The sequence below is a fragment of the Gymnodraco acuticeps genome, unplaced genomic scaffold, assembly GCF_902827175.1.
Source record: "Gymnodraco acuticeps unplaced genomic scaffold, fGymAcu1.1, whole genome shotgun sequence".
NCBI classification, from domain to species: domain Eukaryota; kingdom Metazoa; phylum Chordata; class Actinopteri; order Perciformes; family Bathydraconidae; genus Gymnodraco; species Gymnodraco acuticeps.
This window is the reverse complement of record NW_022989855.1, coordinates 69,305-86,179: the sequence shown is the minus strand read 5'-3', so window position 1 is coordinate 86,179 and position 16,875 is coordinate 69,305. Positions and strand designations below refer to the sequence as shown.

General features: G+C 38.7%; 2 protein-coding genes across 2 annotated transcripts; both read left to right on the top strand.

Annotated features, from left to right (window-relative positions):
• The first annotated feature begins 48 nt into the window (after positions 1-48).
• etfb (electron transfer flavoprotein subunit beta) lies at positions 49-6,312 on the top strand. Its single transcript, XM_034239803.1, has 7 exons — positions 49-205; positions 2,367-2,525; positions 3,193-3,351; positions 3,446-3,508; positions 4,091-4,249; positions 4,490-4,702; positions 5,469-6,312. The coding sequence occupies exons 1-6, from the start codon at positions 152-154 to the stop codon at positions 4,658-4,660; spliced, it is 765 nt and encodes a 254-aa protein (XP_034095694.1). The 5' UTR covers positions 49-151; the 3' UTR covers positions 4,661-4,702; positions 5,469-6,312.
• Positions 6,313-7,249: 937 nt separating this feature from the next.
• Positions 7,250-14,724, top strand: vsig10l (V-set and immunoglobulin domain containing 10 like). The gene is made up of 12 exons (XM_034240063.1): positions 7,250-7,448; positions 7,737-8,069; positions 9,754-10,026; positions 10,120-10,383; positions 10,750-10,992; positions 11,110-11,388; positions 12,291-12,383; positions 12,912-13,136; positions 13,214-13,333; positions 13,420-13,460; positions 13,859-13,945; positions 14,043-14,724. The coding sequence occupies exons 1-12, from the start codon at positions 7,379-7,381 to the stop codon at positions 14,115-14,117; spliced, it is 2,103 nt and encodes a 700-aa protein (XP_034095954.1). The 5' UTR covers positions 7,250-7,378; the 3' UTR covers positions 14,118-14,724.
• Positions 14,725-16,875: the final 2,151 nt, after the last annotated feature.

Genomic DNA, 16,875 nt, shown 5'->3' with positions numbered 1-16,875 from the left:
CTTGTCCGTTTCCTGTTGGCTGGAACGGGAGGCGTTCCACTCTGGTGTCACCCTAAAATATGTCCGACCTCTACTCCTTGGGTGAAGGTTCACTGCGGTGACACTGTTTCTTTAGCTGTCTACTTCTGCATTGATAAACGTTTCAGCAATAATGTCTGGACGTGTCCTCGTTGGAGTTAAGCGAGTCATTGACTACGCCGTTAAGGTAATATCGTGTTGATGTCTCGACGGGCGTATTAACGTTTGAAAGACTCTTTTTTTGTACTCATTCAGTTGACTTTATGTGTAGCTAATGTTAGCCTCCTGATACCAGCTGGCTGTGGCACATTATCATAGCTTAAGTAACATAACTATTGACGTTCTTGACAGATAACCTGCATAATAACAACATAATAATACTTTTTGCTTTAATAAAGCACAGTTAAAAGGAGATTTAGCAAAGCAAATGCCGGATACAAGTCAATTTCACAACACAAAGCCAGACTAAGTGAGACAAATAAAGGTTAAATAATAGGACATGGAGATGTGGCATGTCCTTCTAGTTCTTAGATCAGCTCCCCCCCGTCTTAAGTCTGCAAGACAATGTTGAAGTCACATAATCATTGTAAGGTCAATATCATTTCACATTTTCAGCAATGATACTGGCACTCAGATTGAGCACATCATAAAATGTATTTGCAGCTGTTTCATGCACATGTGCAGTGTCAGTGTTCAATACTCACTTCTCTCCCCTCTGCTCTCTGGTTATCAGTCAGATGATTAAAATACATTGAGTTAGGAAAGTTGCTTCTTTTAAAAGTTTTTTTGGGGGGGGGGGAATATGTTGAATGTATGTTTTCATTCAGATATAAAAGTCATCTAGAATCAGCATATGATTTGCGATGTCTCATCATTTATTGTTGTGAATTATTCATTGTTATGCTCCCACCCTTATGTTTCAAATACTTGACTAGGTCAATTTAGCTCAAATACATGTATTTGTAACTGTTATTCTGCATATGTTTATAACATAAAGTTAAATGATACAGGTTTGTTATATGGCCATACAAATATTTCTGTGTTCTTCTATGTTCAGTAGCTGTTTTTCAGTGATTTTAGCCAGGTCCCTTGAATCGGTTTCTGGGACATCTTAAAGCTGAAGCCCAATGCCAATAGACACAGAACATACACAGCATGCACTGTCTGGTGGTCCACACTAGGGATGCATATCGTTGACTTTTTTATGATACCGATACCACTGAACGATACCGATACTCAACCGATACATATCGTGATACTTTGAAAATGTATCATCCCACAATTACTCCCATGAAGCGCTTTACGATATAGTTAACATGTCAAATGAATATTAAATTCAATTATGGGACTTCTTGGACCTTTTAGTACTGAACAAACAATGAAAGATACATACAAAATATGAAGAAAACCGATTATGGAATATCTTATCTTAATATCTTATCAATATTACCCGCCATCAGGTGTGCCGCGTGAATAGCACATATTGTCAATGCAAACAGACCGTTATAATTAATGTTAAACCTGAGATTCGACTAGAGAACAAATAAATAATAGAATAAAGGTCATGAGATCTCGGCATTGCACAAACAAACAAATCTCATCTTTAAAATCAACATTTACCTTCACCGGTGAGAGAAAAGCAAATCCCATCACAGTTCATTTGTGGGACTTACCTTTCTAGTATTGAACAAACAATGAAAAATACATAAAATATGAAGAAAAACGATTATGCAATCTAATTTATAACACCCGCCATCACGGGCCACGGACTCACTTTTAAAATTAAATTAATTTTTTTTTATCTTATATAAAGTATATTTTAAAGTATCGGATCTGATTTTGGTACGGTATACCGTAGCCACCAGTAACCGGTATTTCGGTAATACTGGATTTTTTTTTCTTCCAGTTAGAGGTGGAAGAAGTTATATGGGCCGGCACAAAGGCCTGACCTTAACCAGATCAAATGCCTTCGGTATCAGGTGAAACGTGAGCTGTTAGCTAAGCCTCATCGCCAGACCTCTCTATTGCTATTATCACAGAATAGGATTAAAACCCTTCATCCAGATTCCTGTTCTAGCTGCAAATGAACATTCACATACTTTGTTTGAATGTCCATATACTTCTGTCCTACTAATGAAACAGCAGACCTTTATCCAGATTCCATGTTTAATACCCTCAGGCAAATGTATTCACTTTCATTTACCATGTCTTGCCTGTTTAGACATTGTGCTTTCTTCCTGTGTGAGTCTCTGTCTTTATGTCTGACAGTTTGCCCCTGAATCCAGGTTATCTGGATTGTTTGTCTTCTAGCACCCTGACTCTGTCCTGCGGTCTTGTTCCCCTCTCAGATTCGTGTGAAGCCCGACAACAGTTGCGTGGTGACGGATGGAGTTAAGCACTCAATGAACCCCTTCTGTGAGATCGCTGTTGAGGAGGCGGTCAAGATGAAGGAGAAGAAGCTTATTAAGGAGGTTGTGGTGGTCAGCTGCGGGCCACAGCAAGCAATGGTGGGTGAGATGGAACTACTTTAGAGGAGTAATTTATAGTAGTTCCACTGTTTAATCGTTTTCTTTTGCTCTATCTTTCATAATGGTTTAGCCGAATCATGCTGTAGAATGGATATCATTTCACAAGTACTAATACATTATAAACAATTAGAGGGTACTACTTTAAAATCATCATACATTTAGCATAATTAGGCAGTTTGATTTATATACACGCTTATTTAAATGTTTAATTTCTTTGTATTTCAGTTATCTTTAGAAAAATAGGCTCATCACAATTATTGTAAATCATATGTAAATATCACCAAACCAAAATGCAGTCCTATATTTGCTTATATTATACTTTTTGTAATACAGAAAAATTATTTAATGTACAGTATATAAACTGAGAATATGTATATATATATATATATATATATATATACAGGATTTATAGTCCACAATGTTAAGTTAGTCATACTGTAATTAACTACTGATATTTAAAAAAAAAGTGAATGTTGCATTTATTAGATACATGTTATAGACATGTGAGGACCTACAGTACCATATTGTGTTTAAGTAATTGTGATTGTAATTGTGTCTGGTAACTTTTTTAATTGGGGAGCAGCACAACCTAAATATTTCAACTCTATTCAAACCAGTTCTTTCTTTTCTTTCCCCCCTCTCTTAGGAGACCATCCGTACTGCCCTTGCCATGGGAGCAGACCGTGGCATTCACGTGGAAGTGACTGGCAAAGACTATGAGAATTTGGGACCCCTGCAGGTCTCTAAGATCATGGCTGCTCTGGCCAAGAAGGAGGATGCTCTGCTCGTCATCCTCGGCAAACAGGTTATTACAAAAAAACCACTTCCTGCTCTCATACGGTGATGAAACCATCTACACCAATGTTGTTGTAATGAAATGACTTGTGTTGCTCCTGTAGGCCATCGATGATGACTGCAATCAGACTGGTCAGATGACAGCAGCCTTATTGGACTGGCCTCAGGTGAGTTTTAACTTAAGAACAGCCTGTTACTTGGGATTGCTCTAAATTAGATCAACACAGTTAATAATTCTTGTAATGCAGCAGTGGTGACGTCAGCCTATGCCCCTGTACAGACTGCCCTATCGAAGTAAGCGGAGACTAGTTTGAGTCGGTAAGAGCTACAGTGATCCTGCACAGATCAGCAGGTCAAAGGCTGTTTGGACAGTGGAGGGCAATTTCCACTGGCTGACCAATAGATGGAGCTCTTTGTTGATACATTATCTCTCAGTGTAAGCTTTTTGTGTGAGGCCTCAATAGGTAGATAGTCGTAATCAAATTTTAACAAGCTAATCCCCAAAGTTACCTATATTTAGATTTTTATGTCGGATATTATTACAATTGTTACCTGACATTTTATAGTCAATTGGTTAATTCTTAAGACACATATCCCCAGGATTAGTTACAATCCAAGTGTGGCTCTCTTACACTATTTGTATTCGCTCTTTCCAAAGCATGGTCAGAAATGTTCCTGTTCCTGTTTTGGCAATAATGATTTTGTTTGTATTTAATGTTATGTATTTGTGCTTTACCTTATAATTACAGGGTACTTTTGCATCAGAATTGTCAATGGAAGGAGACAAGATTAAAGTAGTGAGAGAAATTGATGGTGGCCTGGAAACTGTTAAGATCAACACACCAGCAGTGATTACTGCAGACCTTCGACTCAACACTCCCAGATATGCCACCCTGCCCAATATCATGGTAGGTAGCCGGACAATATGTTCAGAAATGCAGGAGGCAGAAACAAAGCCACACATATTCTTGTTTTTAGGAATGACCTTGGTATTTTATTCAGAAACTATAAAACGCCTGGAGCTCAGTTTAGGGCTCCACTCTATTCAGCATTCAATATTCATCATAGTTTGATTGACAGGTACGTTTTTAAAAACAAATAGTACAGAATCTGTTCTTAATCCCACTCCTGTGTTTCCCTACTTTCAGAAAGCCAAGAAGAAGAAGATAGCCAACGTGAAGCCTGCAGACTTAGGGGTGGACATCACGTCACGGTTGGAGGTGTTGAGGGTGGACGAGCCTGCCCAAAGAGAGGCGGGGGTTAAGGTGGAGACGGTGGACGACCTGATTGCCAGACTGAAGGAGGCAGGGAGGATATAGAGGCTTTGGGAGCATAAGCAGGGAGAACTACTTGGCAGAAGGGTGAGTTTCCCTGAATCTACCAGTGTAGAGCCTGACATAAGAACTAGATCATTATAACTTACTAAACCCATCAACACACATCTTCAGCAAGGATCTCAAGATTCAGTAACAAACAATTCACAATAGCTTAGAAAATGTCTTCCATGATTAATAGATCATTAAAAAAGAGTACGGGGTGCATTTGATGCCTTTTACCTGATGCTACCAATAAAGAGATGACAGGAAATGAGATGTTTCAATCTCCAAGCCGATGTAGAAGCTTGGATTATCGAAAAATGTGCAGATTCATTTCCCCTTAATCAACTAAACAATGAATCAACTATTTGTCACAGCTCTTATGTCAGCAAAGGATATCAGATGGCTCTAACCATGCTTTTAGTTTTTTAGCTATGGCAAAAAACATAGATTCGATCATTTTGGAGAGAATCCTTCCTATATATCGTAACATTAAGAGTTTGTAATATTTATATCAATTGAGTGGGCACAAATCATTATTCTTAATAAACCTATATCTTCCTCTTTATTAGGACTTACTTGATACATTTTCAGCTTGTGTGTGCATATGCTGTAAAGTTACCTCTGGTTTGGAAAGACACAATTATCTGCTTGGAATATTATTGTTACATCCTTTTATATCACCATCTCTTCAGCGTGTAAACCTAATTAATTTCTCTGGCAAAGACTATATTGTGTACTGTGGAAGCGGAAGTTAAGCTAATAATAAAAGATTTTAACTATCTATCTGCATTGTCTTCTCTCCTTGCAGGGCTCTGAATGAATAAGTGGACTGAATTGCACAGGCACGACCGGAGGACTAGTTTATGCATCAGTCTAATCCCTCTGTTTGAGATTGTGACTCCTGATATATGCAAGGAGGTACTGAGAAACACTGTCTGTAGCCCACCCAGACCACCACACAAGAATGATCTTGTCTTTTATGTGCATTTTAACGTCTAAACTCATCTGTATCACAGGCTCAGAATCTGACTTAAGACAAGCTGTCTATATGCAATAATTGAACCACAGAAATGTCTATCGGTATAATTCATGCTGCTGTTTTATTACACTACCAGATCAATGCATTTCATCAACAGTTGCTTGACTCTGCTGTTTAATCTTGTGAATCTGTAGTCACGCATGTTATGAGGTGCAGTTTCTGTAAATGATATTTGTAAATATGGACCCACACATGTCGAGATGATTATTCCTTTCAAGATTAGCGTCATGCCTGCTGGTGATTTGTAAAGCTTGTGTGAGATTGTAGGGTTTCAGGATTAAGACTGTGTGTCTCAGTATAAGCAAAGGAAGATGGTCATGAATCTGAATTGAACCATAAGCGCCTCAATATTCTGTTGATTGTACAGAACATTACCATGACAATAAAGCAGCCAGTCTATTTCATATCTAAATACACCTGTGACTGTTCTTTTGTTGCACTTTTGTTGGTGTGAATTTGACGTGTATACAGGTATAAGAGATTAAATGGAGGTAACATTGTGAAGAAAGAACGATTTATGTTGGAGTGGTGAGAAAGGAGGATTTAGTGTATTCATTTTTAGACGGTGTTCTTGTTCTATAACATGGTAAATAAATATAATTTGTCTGGAAAACGATTTCTGCAGCATGTTATGTTCAGTCATGTAGCAATACTTAGTTATCCTTTTGGTACACATATTGTTTCAGTCTTAAACAAAATCCTGCAGTAAATCCTACTTTCATAAAGGTATGATAATGTTGCTGTTGAATCATACTGTGCTATATTGAGGGCTTTTTATAGCATGCTAATAGTTAAAAACACCAGCAGCACAAACAGCAGACTGAACATAAAGTTAAATCACCTTCAGAAAACTGCTCCAACAATTTAATAAAGCAATTATTTCAGGTCATTTTCATTTCAATTATTTGATTCTGGTGTTAAACAATTGATGATCTAATTTCTCATTCAGACCAAAACAACAACCTGTGTCATTCTTATTTACATTTTTATATTTAATGGCTTTTGGTAAAAGTGAAATGAAAACAGTGGGACTATTTTGAAATTTAAAAACATATATTTATTTCAAATGTGAAAGGAAGCAGGACTAAGTAGACCATTTCATTTTAAATATCAAGGTTGTATTGCAGCTAGCCATCTTGCATTTAGGAACACTCTTATATATTAAACACAACACAAAACATGGGCTGTTGATTAAAAACGGATCTTTGTACACAGAGGAGAAATAAGGTGCGTATTTAGTGTAACATCGAACATATGTTAGACACTAAACAGGCTTAACGTGTTTACTTTCTCACACTGCTTTCAAATTGACTGCTGTGGTAAAGGTACCAGCATGAAGACCTTAACATGTTTACATATATACTCAAACTGAAAAAATAAATCATCAGTCTCTTCATGTGTCACGTTGTATTAGAGTAATAATGGCTTATAGCTAAACAGAATTAAAGTCGGAACTATGATGTTAAATTAGATGAGGGGCGTGGCCTCACGTGCACAATTAAGGCTTTGATTCAGCACAGGTGAGCCACTCACGCGCCCTGCTACAGCAGACCACACACTGTTCAGTCTCGTTGTCCAAGACACCAAGGACATTTCTTTGCTTTTCATGTGGCGAAATATAACCTTTAAATCAACTCAAAACAGACAAACAACTTCGACTGTCGTCCTGTTTCACTAAAATGGCGTGGCTTGGTGGATTTGGGAGATTATGCGCAGTTCTTCTGGCCATTTTTAGCTTTTCTTTTCAAGGTAAGCCTAAAACAAGATTCCTGGATTTAAATAGCATGTTTGCTCTGCTTGTTCCTACCTAGACTATAAGGTTGTCATTAGGAGCCACAGAGGAAATTAGCTTTAAATTGTTCTCATGTTGCTAATTTTGTTAAGGTTTCACATGATATGTGTGCTTACTTTAGTAGGAACAGACACATACCATATTCACTTTCCAGTATTTATAGCATGTAGGCCTACTGTAACATGGATTTGGAGAACGAAGAGATAAATATTTAGAATATTTCCTCCTTCTAACTGATTATACAGGTGCTTCCAGTCAGCTGGTGGTCTCTCCTGTCGGTCCTACTCTGGTGAATGCTTTAGCTGGCAGCAATGTGACTCTGGCTGTGTCCTTCACCGGGGCCGATGACCCAACTGTTACCTGGCTCATGGGAGACTTACCTGTCGTCACATGGACTATTGGCTCTGATGTCCCCCCAGACATAGACGAAGACAGAAAGAAGGTGCTGAACATTGAGCCAAAGGGATCCCTTACCTTTGTCAATGTGCCACTTACTGGATATACCAGTAACTACACGTTTGAAATGACAAAATCTGGACTGGCCAAATCCGTGACTTCTTTCACTTTGGAAGTATTTGGTGAGAAACATGATTGTGTGCCGTTATGGTTTGCATTTAATGTCTGCTTAAACATTTATTAACCTGAATGTTCTACAGTCTGACACTTTCACACTTTTTCTTTATAGACCATATTTTGATGGGATCAAACCAGCTAAAGTGGCCGCTAATGTAGGCTAGGGCCCATAGGCGGCGCGTGAGGCTCAGGTTTGGGAAGGCTAAATAACCTTTTTTTTCATTTTACGCTGCCCGCCTCCGGCGTCTATAGAAAAGAGATCAACTCAGTGAAAGCACCGCCTGCTGACCGATCAGAGCTCAGTGTGCGGAGTTTAAATCTATCAAGTCATATTACAGGAAAAAGGAAATGCAGTTTAAACTGCCGTATGCAGAGAAGACGCCGACGTGTCGCACTTATCATTCATATCACACTGACATCACATCATCAATCAGATCATCGATCACACATCGATATCACAATATTTCCTTATCTGAGTCAGCTTCTCGAGCCGTATCTGGCCGTGCAACACTTAGTTACATTGTCACATATACTGTATGCAGACGTATTATTTTAAGCAACACATTAAGTTGACGAAACACTCGACTCAAATGTAATAAAGTCAGATCCCCTCGTGTTTTAGATGGGGCAGTATCATAAAACTGTTGTACGCTTTCAAACACTCGGTAGTTTATTTTTTTAACGAGTTGTTCTGTATTCTCCTTGCAGGTGCAACTATGTGGCTTGTATCCTGGATTATATGTTTAAGTCATCATGGATGTTTAAAGTTCATATTTGTCTAATATTAGTTTACTTTTCATTAATGAAGTATGATGTTGCGCGGTCAGTACACTTGTCCTGGGGGACCCTGATGTAAACAAGACGAAAGTCTTTCTCTGGTCTGCATCCCCTTAACAATTGTATGTTTTGAGCTGTACTGTACTGTACCCAATATACAAGCTGTTAATAAACTTTTCAATCAATCAATCAATCAGTCCCTGTTTGTGATTGGTCAAATGTAGCTAACCCCGCCCCTTTCACGTGAACGCGTTCTCAGCTGGAGAGAGAAACCCTGGCTTGATTTACCGAGTTGAAAACCAGCGCCGTAGGACCGTTTAGCGAGATCGCGTTTGTTAGGGTTAGTTAAAATAACTCGAGCATATCCAGGGTCTGTTGAACTGGCTTCGTGGTACAGGGCACAGGTGGCTGCATAGCAGTGCTAATGTCAAAGACATTATATTTTTATTTTACCAGGATGCAGTTACACAAATATTTGGGAAGGCTTAGCCTTCCCTAGCCTACAGCACCCGCCGCCCCTGCTAGGGTCCTAAATTAGAAGAGTCCTCGCTCGGACCACACCCATTTCCTAACTAAACCTTTATTTTGAATGTAACTGCTATATTTATGGGCAGCGGGATGGTTCAATCGGCTACTTCTGCTAAAGCAATTCCTCCCAGCTCCAGGGCTGCTGATGGGTGGTTGTGTAATGAACCGTGTTATGTGTTCAAGGAAAACAAAAATGCACTTTGGGAGTCTTTCAGGCATTCAGAAAGTTTCACTATTTATTATCTTTACAATTCAGTCTAGTTTTTCCATCTAAATTAAATGTGCTTTGTACTTTTGTGCATTTTAAAGTAAAATGGGTACAACCACATTGACCTGCTCTAATTACTTCACCCAACTGTTCTTCTAAATCTTTTTATTTTACAGAAAGAATCCAGAGTGTGATTCTTCTGACACAGCCTGAATTTGCCATAGAGGGACGTAAACTGTTCACCCTTCAGTACGACATGCTGCAGGGAGTGGTCCAGCAACAGATGTGGTTATTCAATGATATAGAAATCAATTCCAACTCGCAGTATACAGTGGAGGAGAGGAGCCTTGTGATCCACGGGCCAAACCGAAGAGACACAGGACGGTACACGGTGTTCCTGAAGAACCCCTTCAGCAGTGTGACAACTCACATAAACGTCACCGTGCTGTGTAAGATTAATAAAATGTCTTTATAGATCTGTCCCTTGATAGTATCCCCTCCTTCTCATGGGACTCCTCTTTCTATATGTGATCTGTTTATAGATGGACCAGAAAAGCCAATACTGGAGGCTCTTCCAGCTCAGCCTTTCTATTTATCAGGAGATACGCTGAGCGTTTCCTGCAAAGCTGAAGGGTTCCCACTGCCGACTGCCAAGTGGGACTTCGGTAGTCAGATTCCTGATCAACTCAATGGAGTCTTAAATCTAACAAATGTGCAGACCAATCAAGCAGGCACTTATACGTGCACGCTGGTCACTGAGCAGTCTAAAGAAAAGCTTCAAATGAACATCATTTTAAAAGTTTATGGTAAGTCTAAAGCATGATTTTACCTTTTTTGGTGAGCATTTTAAAGGACTGTTTCAACTTGTATCAACATTTCTGAAAATAACAAAACTTTCTGTTTTGAATTTACATATCGCTACATTACAATTTTATATATATATATACTTCAAGGATAGTGTTTTAATATCTTTAGTAGAGTTATGAGATTGCAGTCTACAATCTTTGCACCTACTGTAAAAGAAGATGGCTGAAATTACAATAATTAGGACAACTTTAAGTTCCTGCAAATACATGGCGCCGACTCCGCATGCATGTCTGAATAACATCTGTTTATACCCACATTTGACTGAATGCCTGGTTCATTTTAATAATGTATTTTCCTTTGGACAGAGAGACCGTCAGGCAACCCGATGTGCTCGGTGCAGTCGGTAAATAACGTCAATCTGCAGTACTACTGTATGTGGCCGGGGGGAACCCCACAGGCCGTGCTTTCTTTCCCAACACTGAGCAACACCAGCAGCGGAGCGGAGACCTTCAGCCTGACCTTCAACGCCTCAGATAACCTCAACGGGAAAACTGTCACATGCATGGCAGACCACCCAGTGGAACAGAATCAGTGCAGCGTGACTGCAAGTAAGTCTTACATTTTCAGATAAAGAAGCCAGTATTTGGTTCTTACAAAAATGACACTATGTGTGTTCATTAGAGAAGGTAGTAGCCAGCCCAGAACAACATTATTTTCTTCCCCAGGTAGTCCAATGAAGTTCCTGCCTTATGTGATGACCAGAGTTTCCTCTGATGGAAAAATAGTGGTCACCATCGAGTGTGTGAGTGAGGCCTCGCCTGAAGCTGTGGTGTCCTGGTCCCAAGGCAGCGAGACCGTCGCCGCGGGAACAACATACCAGATCAGCAGCAATGCCACACAGCTCCAGATTCGGGATTACAATGTCAGCAACTTCATCCTCCAGAACTACACCTGCTCCTGCAGCAACCCACTGGGCAGCCAGAGGAGGGAAGTTCACTTACAAGGTGCAGTGTGGCTGCTGTCAAATGAAGCTGTGGTAAAACTCCAGATACTTACTGAAGTACTGTAGGACATGCAGTTTTCAGGTTCTTGTATTTTTGCTTCATTATATTCATTTAATTTGACTATTTTATAAGTAAAACGTTAAAAACAATTTTAGGTGGCATTTTTAGAAGGTTAAACATGAATATATAAATAAATATTAAATATATGTCAATATATAAATACAAAAATGTATCCCTAAATTGAACAACTAAAACATTGAAGTGCTGCTAATAAGTGAATATGTAATTTGACACTCTGAAGGGGAAATGAGAGATACAGAAAAGGAATTAAATTGTTAATCAATCATCTTCCTGATCAATGTAAAATGAATCGGTAACAATTCAGATTATAAGAATTATTTTGAAATTAAAAGTAATTTCTTAAGGAATCTATATGCGTTTGACTGCCAAACATACATAGATTTAAATAGGTCACCCTGGGCTTGAGGACTCTTAAGATGCATTGTGGGCACCTCTTGTTGGCATGTTGCAGACAAACCTTTGAATTGTTAAAACAGGGAAACAATCAACAGACTAATTGTTAATATAAAAAAAATAGGAAATGATTGCTTTTGATATGAAGGTGTTGTTCAAATGTTTATATTGTTATATTGATAGTGCGGTCTTCTGCCACGCACTAATTTGTGTGTTTTTAAAAAAAAATACCGTAAGGATTCTGTTACCTTCAGCTTCTGATATGAAACACTTGCATTACAAAAGTAATAGAAACAACGGGCCCTCAGAGCTAAGGAATACCTGAGATTGCTCTTACCCTGTCGAACAAAGCCCTCTAGTCTTGTTATCCCCCCCTCTCTCGTGCCCTCTCTTGATCGCCCCCTTGCTCACAATCCCTCTCTTTCCAGGACCATCCATCTCAGATTTCAGTTTGTTCCGTAATCTCAACGGCACCATCGTCACGTTGACCTGGGAGGTCCCGCCTACCTCTGTCGTTACAGGTAAAGCAGCGCTTCGCCAGGTTCATTTTTTTCTCACAAGAAAATCTTTGAACAGCACACACACAAACCCAACCTTCCTGTTTTGAATGTGTACATCTCAGCAGAACTCCACACAGTTGAAAACAGACATGGAGCATAGGGGTGTAAATATTGTGTAATGTGTGAAGCCGCTGTGTTTTGGGAAAAAATAATTAAAGGAACAAAGTGCTGCGAATAGCAAATGTCAGTATTTGTTTCGTCTCCCTCTCAGCTAGTTTATTTTTAATGCTATTTTATTTCTATTTCTGAAATATGTTTTTATTTATTGTGTCTTAATTTATCTTATTATTGACTTGTGTCTTTTATGCTGCTGCAATGCAAACATTTCCCAAATTGGGATCAATAAAGTACCTATCTATTTGTATATGTACATCAAATAACACCTTAATTTTCCTCATTAAAAAGGCATGTAATGTGGTACCACTTTTGTGATGAATCAACTTTATACTAGTATCAAACAAAACATAATTGCATGTGCTTTGTGCATAGGGTTTGACATCCAAATGAAAGGACCATACCTTCCGAACAAAAGTCGTAGCGGCACCCAGAAGAGAGGCAGTGCAGACGTTTTTCAAACCATCCAGCAGAAACCTGGCTCTGTCAGGAGTGTGGATATCTTTTTCCTCGATCCCAGCTTGACGTACAGATTTCGAGTCATCCCTAAAGCTCTTATGACGGAAGGAGAGCCGTCTGAGGTCCAGAGAATTGGTCCAGGTATGGCTCATTATCAGTTAGTGTGTTTTCTTTCTATAGTACCTTTTATTGCCTACTTGTTGTGATGGTGATACTAGGGGAAGGGCTGAGTAGAGCTGCCATCGCGGGCATCGCAGCTGGAATCCCCTGCAGTCTGCTCTTCATCGTCCTGCTGGGCATCGCCATTTACTTCTGTTTCCACTCAGACAAGAACAAAAGTAGGTGATGGCTTTGCAAAAAATGCCGATCCATTTTTAAACGGGGTGAAATATCACATTTGGACCTTCTTCCCTCTGTGTTGTAGGTCGGCAGATAAGATATCCAGTGTCCAGAGCAGTTGAGAAGGTTAGAATAATTGTAATAAAACATAATTAAAGACTACCAATGAGGAGTTTAGGGCACATTAAGTTATGTATATAAATGCCATACTCCTTATCATGCATAATATATAGAATGTCATATATTTAAGTTGTAGGGTGTGGAGTTCTTCTTTGTTTGAACAACTTGGTGTGTATTCTTGCTATCATGTTTGTTTTGATCCTATTGGTTTTATCCCACGTCATTTATTGTAATTCTCTAATGGCTCTGTGTTGTTTGTGAGCTCCTCACCCAAGACCCTTATAATGCTATCATTATGTGATAGAATAATCTGTTTCATCTTGAATCATGAAGGGCTAATGATACAATGAATACTGCTCCTGTCTCTCGGCCGGTTGTTTCAATGTCTTTCTTTTCTCTCGCAGGCAATAACAACCCAAACAGAAACGACTCCTCATATCCTGCTGACAGGAGGGCTGAAGTCTCCCCCTGACTACAACAGATTCAACCTGGTAAACCTTCTAATAAAAGATGCATAAGCAGACAAATGCTGCTTCTGGTCCATATGTGTTGCTTAATAGTAGATAACCTGTGTGTTTGTTGTTTCAGACTCCCTCTGAGAGATCGATGGCTCTCCCCACATTTGTCCCTCCAGCTCCTGTCAGAGTTGCTACAACTGTTTGATGTCCATATTATTTTTTTAACTATATTTTATATCTGTAATGTTTTATTGTATGATATTTGTTTCTATATTTTAATTACTCGAATCGATCTTATATTTATTTCAGTGAATATTCTGTGTTTTTGTTCTACCTTCCTTTATAATCTGCAATTTTAAACTCACATTAATTTGTAATGTATGTATTCATAATAAATCTAAGTATACGCCATGCCTGTACATTTATTTAGCTTTATATGAAGAGAACCTGAAATGTTTCATTCCTTTTTGCTATCACTTTACAACCATGCTGTTCGTCTTGGTCACACAGAACCTAATGGAACAAAATGCACAATGCTTTATCATCTCACGGATGAAGGCAATGCTTTTGATTTAGGTTTATTTTAGGGCTGCAATTGATTTTTGCGTTTCTTTGAAAATAAATTGCAGTATCAATATCTAAGGTTAAAAAAGGCACATTAACAGTTAATGTAACTTAACGTCTAACACTTACATTTATGGAATAATAAACAAGGTATTATTTGAATGTGTGCTGCAACAGCAAACATGTATCCCAGTGAATCATTATGTGTATATTCAAGACCTGAATTAAAGTGGCAATTTGACTTGCTTCATCATGCAAGTATACATATGTACTTTCTAGATTTGTTATGTGTGTGTTTAGGTTTTTCATACATCCTTTGTCACAAATTGTGTTGGGTTAAATCTCGACATGTAGGCTAGCAATACCTGTCTCTACATTCCCTTTTTCAGCATGTTGTAATAATACACTATAATTCTATAATCTTAACACTGTTTTAGAGACTGCTCCCTACGTACTTTCATCAAATGTTTCCATATGGTTTATAGACTGATACAGATTTTCCTTTCAGTCAACAACACGCATGATTTGATGTGTTTCCATATCTTCAGTTATTAAAGTAATCTTGTGATTATTCTTTCATATGATCCAGAACAACCAAGTGTCTGCAGCACCACACAAGACATGGCTGGGGAAAACAACTGCCAAGGTAACCCTATTTTACAATATAGTATTCAATTACAAATGCAATTAAATGTTAGAAATATGTAAAACATGTTTACACTTGAAATGCATAAATGAGAAGCTTATTAGAGTAACTATAGGCTGCATTATGTTAATGCTTACCCTCATTTCTGTGTTCTGCTGCTGTATGTTGATTCCCCCCTTGCCATGGGTTGATGGATAAACATACAAAGCCTTTGTAAAGATGTCCGATCTGTTTTATTGTCCTCCATAATTCTCTGTTGTGCTGATCATCATGCTATACCCTACAGTATTACCATTACATCCTATTATTCTCTTTCACTTGCTTGCTCTTTGATGAGCCTCCTCTCAGTTTCCAGTGATGTGATGCTCGGTGAATTGAAGAGTTTCTCTGCAGTAAGGTAGCTAACTTCACAGTGTGTCCTTGGATCACTCCTCGTTCTGTGTTATCAGTATTCCAAGATCCTTCTCAGTACTATCACTGCACTTTTTTAAAATCCACAGCAGCACACAACCACACAACAAAGGAGGCATTTACAGGTAGAGCTCAACTGCTCAACATTGCCCCCTGTAGTAAGTGACACTCGATGATCACTAACGAGACGGTCCAGCAAAAAAAAGTGTCCAATGGCATCAAAGTTAATTCTCTCTTTTCAAATAAATATTCAAAATCCTGATTTGTTGGGATATATTTTATTAATTTTGACCTTTTTTCCCCACTGTAAGTTCAAGTGGAGGAGACACTACAAAATAAAATTCATATTGAAACTGAAATATTTTGTTGACATTGGAAAGCACTTCCAGTCACACATACAAAACAAATGTACATTTTCAAAGCAATGTGGAATTAAATACAAAAATAACCTTAATATTAAAAATAGAAAAATAATGTAAACTCAGGGGGCCCCAAGTTAATCCCATTTCTTCCCACACACACACACACTTGATGATCCCTTGCTTTTGAATGTTTTATAGTGCAGTAGTATTTGAAACAGGAACAGCAACTAAACCTTTGATTCCTCAGCCGGGAGCCCACAGAGGGAGGTGTTTTCAGGTTGACCCATGAGATCAGACGCGCCCGGCCCTCACCTCTTCTCTGCCTCTCCTGTGGGAGACAGAGTGGAGGATCATGGAAAGGCTTCAATGACAGCAGCAGGCCAACCAGTAAACAGTGTCCAGTATGACCTATGACTGCAAGGGACAGTACATGTTTTTCCCTGATCCATCTTCTGTTGAGAGGAAAAACATATTCAAAAAGATGTTTCCATCATGGTGATCTGATGCCTTATAAGTGCAGCAGATGGTGCTATTGTGCAGTGCTAAACACATCCCATCACAAAAAGATTCTGAATAGCTGTTGGTAACATCAATGATATAAAATACTTGACAATTGAATTGACAATGCTGCACGGCTAAATATATGAAGTTATGTTATTAGCCAAATCATTTGAAAGGCTCAATCCACAGGGATGCAACACTAACAAATATAAAACACAGGAATGGTAAAAGCCAAAATAACTCCAAACACATTGGTATAAGTAATAACCCCTATGACCGCCACTGAATGTTACAACAAAGTTATCAATGTTTCCTAATGCTGCTAGTGTTTATCTTACACTTTCAAAAAGGAAATAGCGCACCGTGGGATGGTTAAATGAGGAAGTGCATGATAGTTGAGGAAAGTGTGACATTGAAGATCAATTGGTCAACCTCGAAATGGGTTGCAAGATCATTTAGCACATACTTGTGATATGTAC

Bases quoted from the DNA above. Each gene is read 5' to 3' on its own strand.
- etfb (XM_034239803.1), top strand. From the start codon at position 152: ATGTCTGGACGTGTCCTCGTTGGAGTTAAGCGAGTCATTGACTACGCC. The intron at 2,526-3,192 runs GTGGGTGAGATG...CCCCTCTCTTAG, and splicing joins GCGGGCCACAGCAAGCAATG to GAGACCATCCGTACTGCCCT. The intron at 4,250-4,489 runs GTAGGTAGCCGG...CCCTACTTTCAG, and splicing joins CCACCCTGCCCAATATCATG to AAAGCCAAGAAGAAGAAGAT.
- vsig10l (XM_034240063.1), top strand. From the start codon at position 7,379: ATGGCGTGGCTTGGTGGATTTGGGAGATTATGCGCAGTTCTTCTGGCC. The intron at 10,384-10,749 runs GTAAGTCTAAAG...TCCTTTGGACAG, and splicing joins CATCATTTTAAAAGTTTATG to AGAGACCGTCAGGCAACCCG. The intron at 13,137-13,213 runs GTATGGCTCATT...TGGTGATACTAG, and splicing joins GGTCCAGAGAATTGGTCCAG to GGGAAGGGCTGAGTAGAGCT.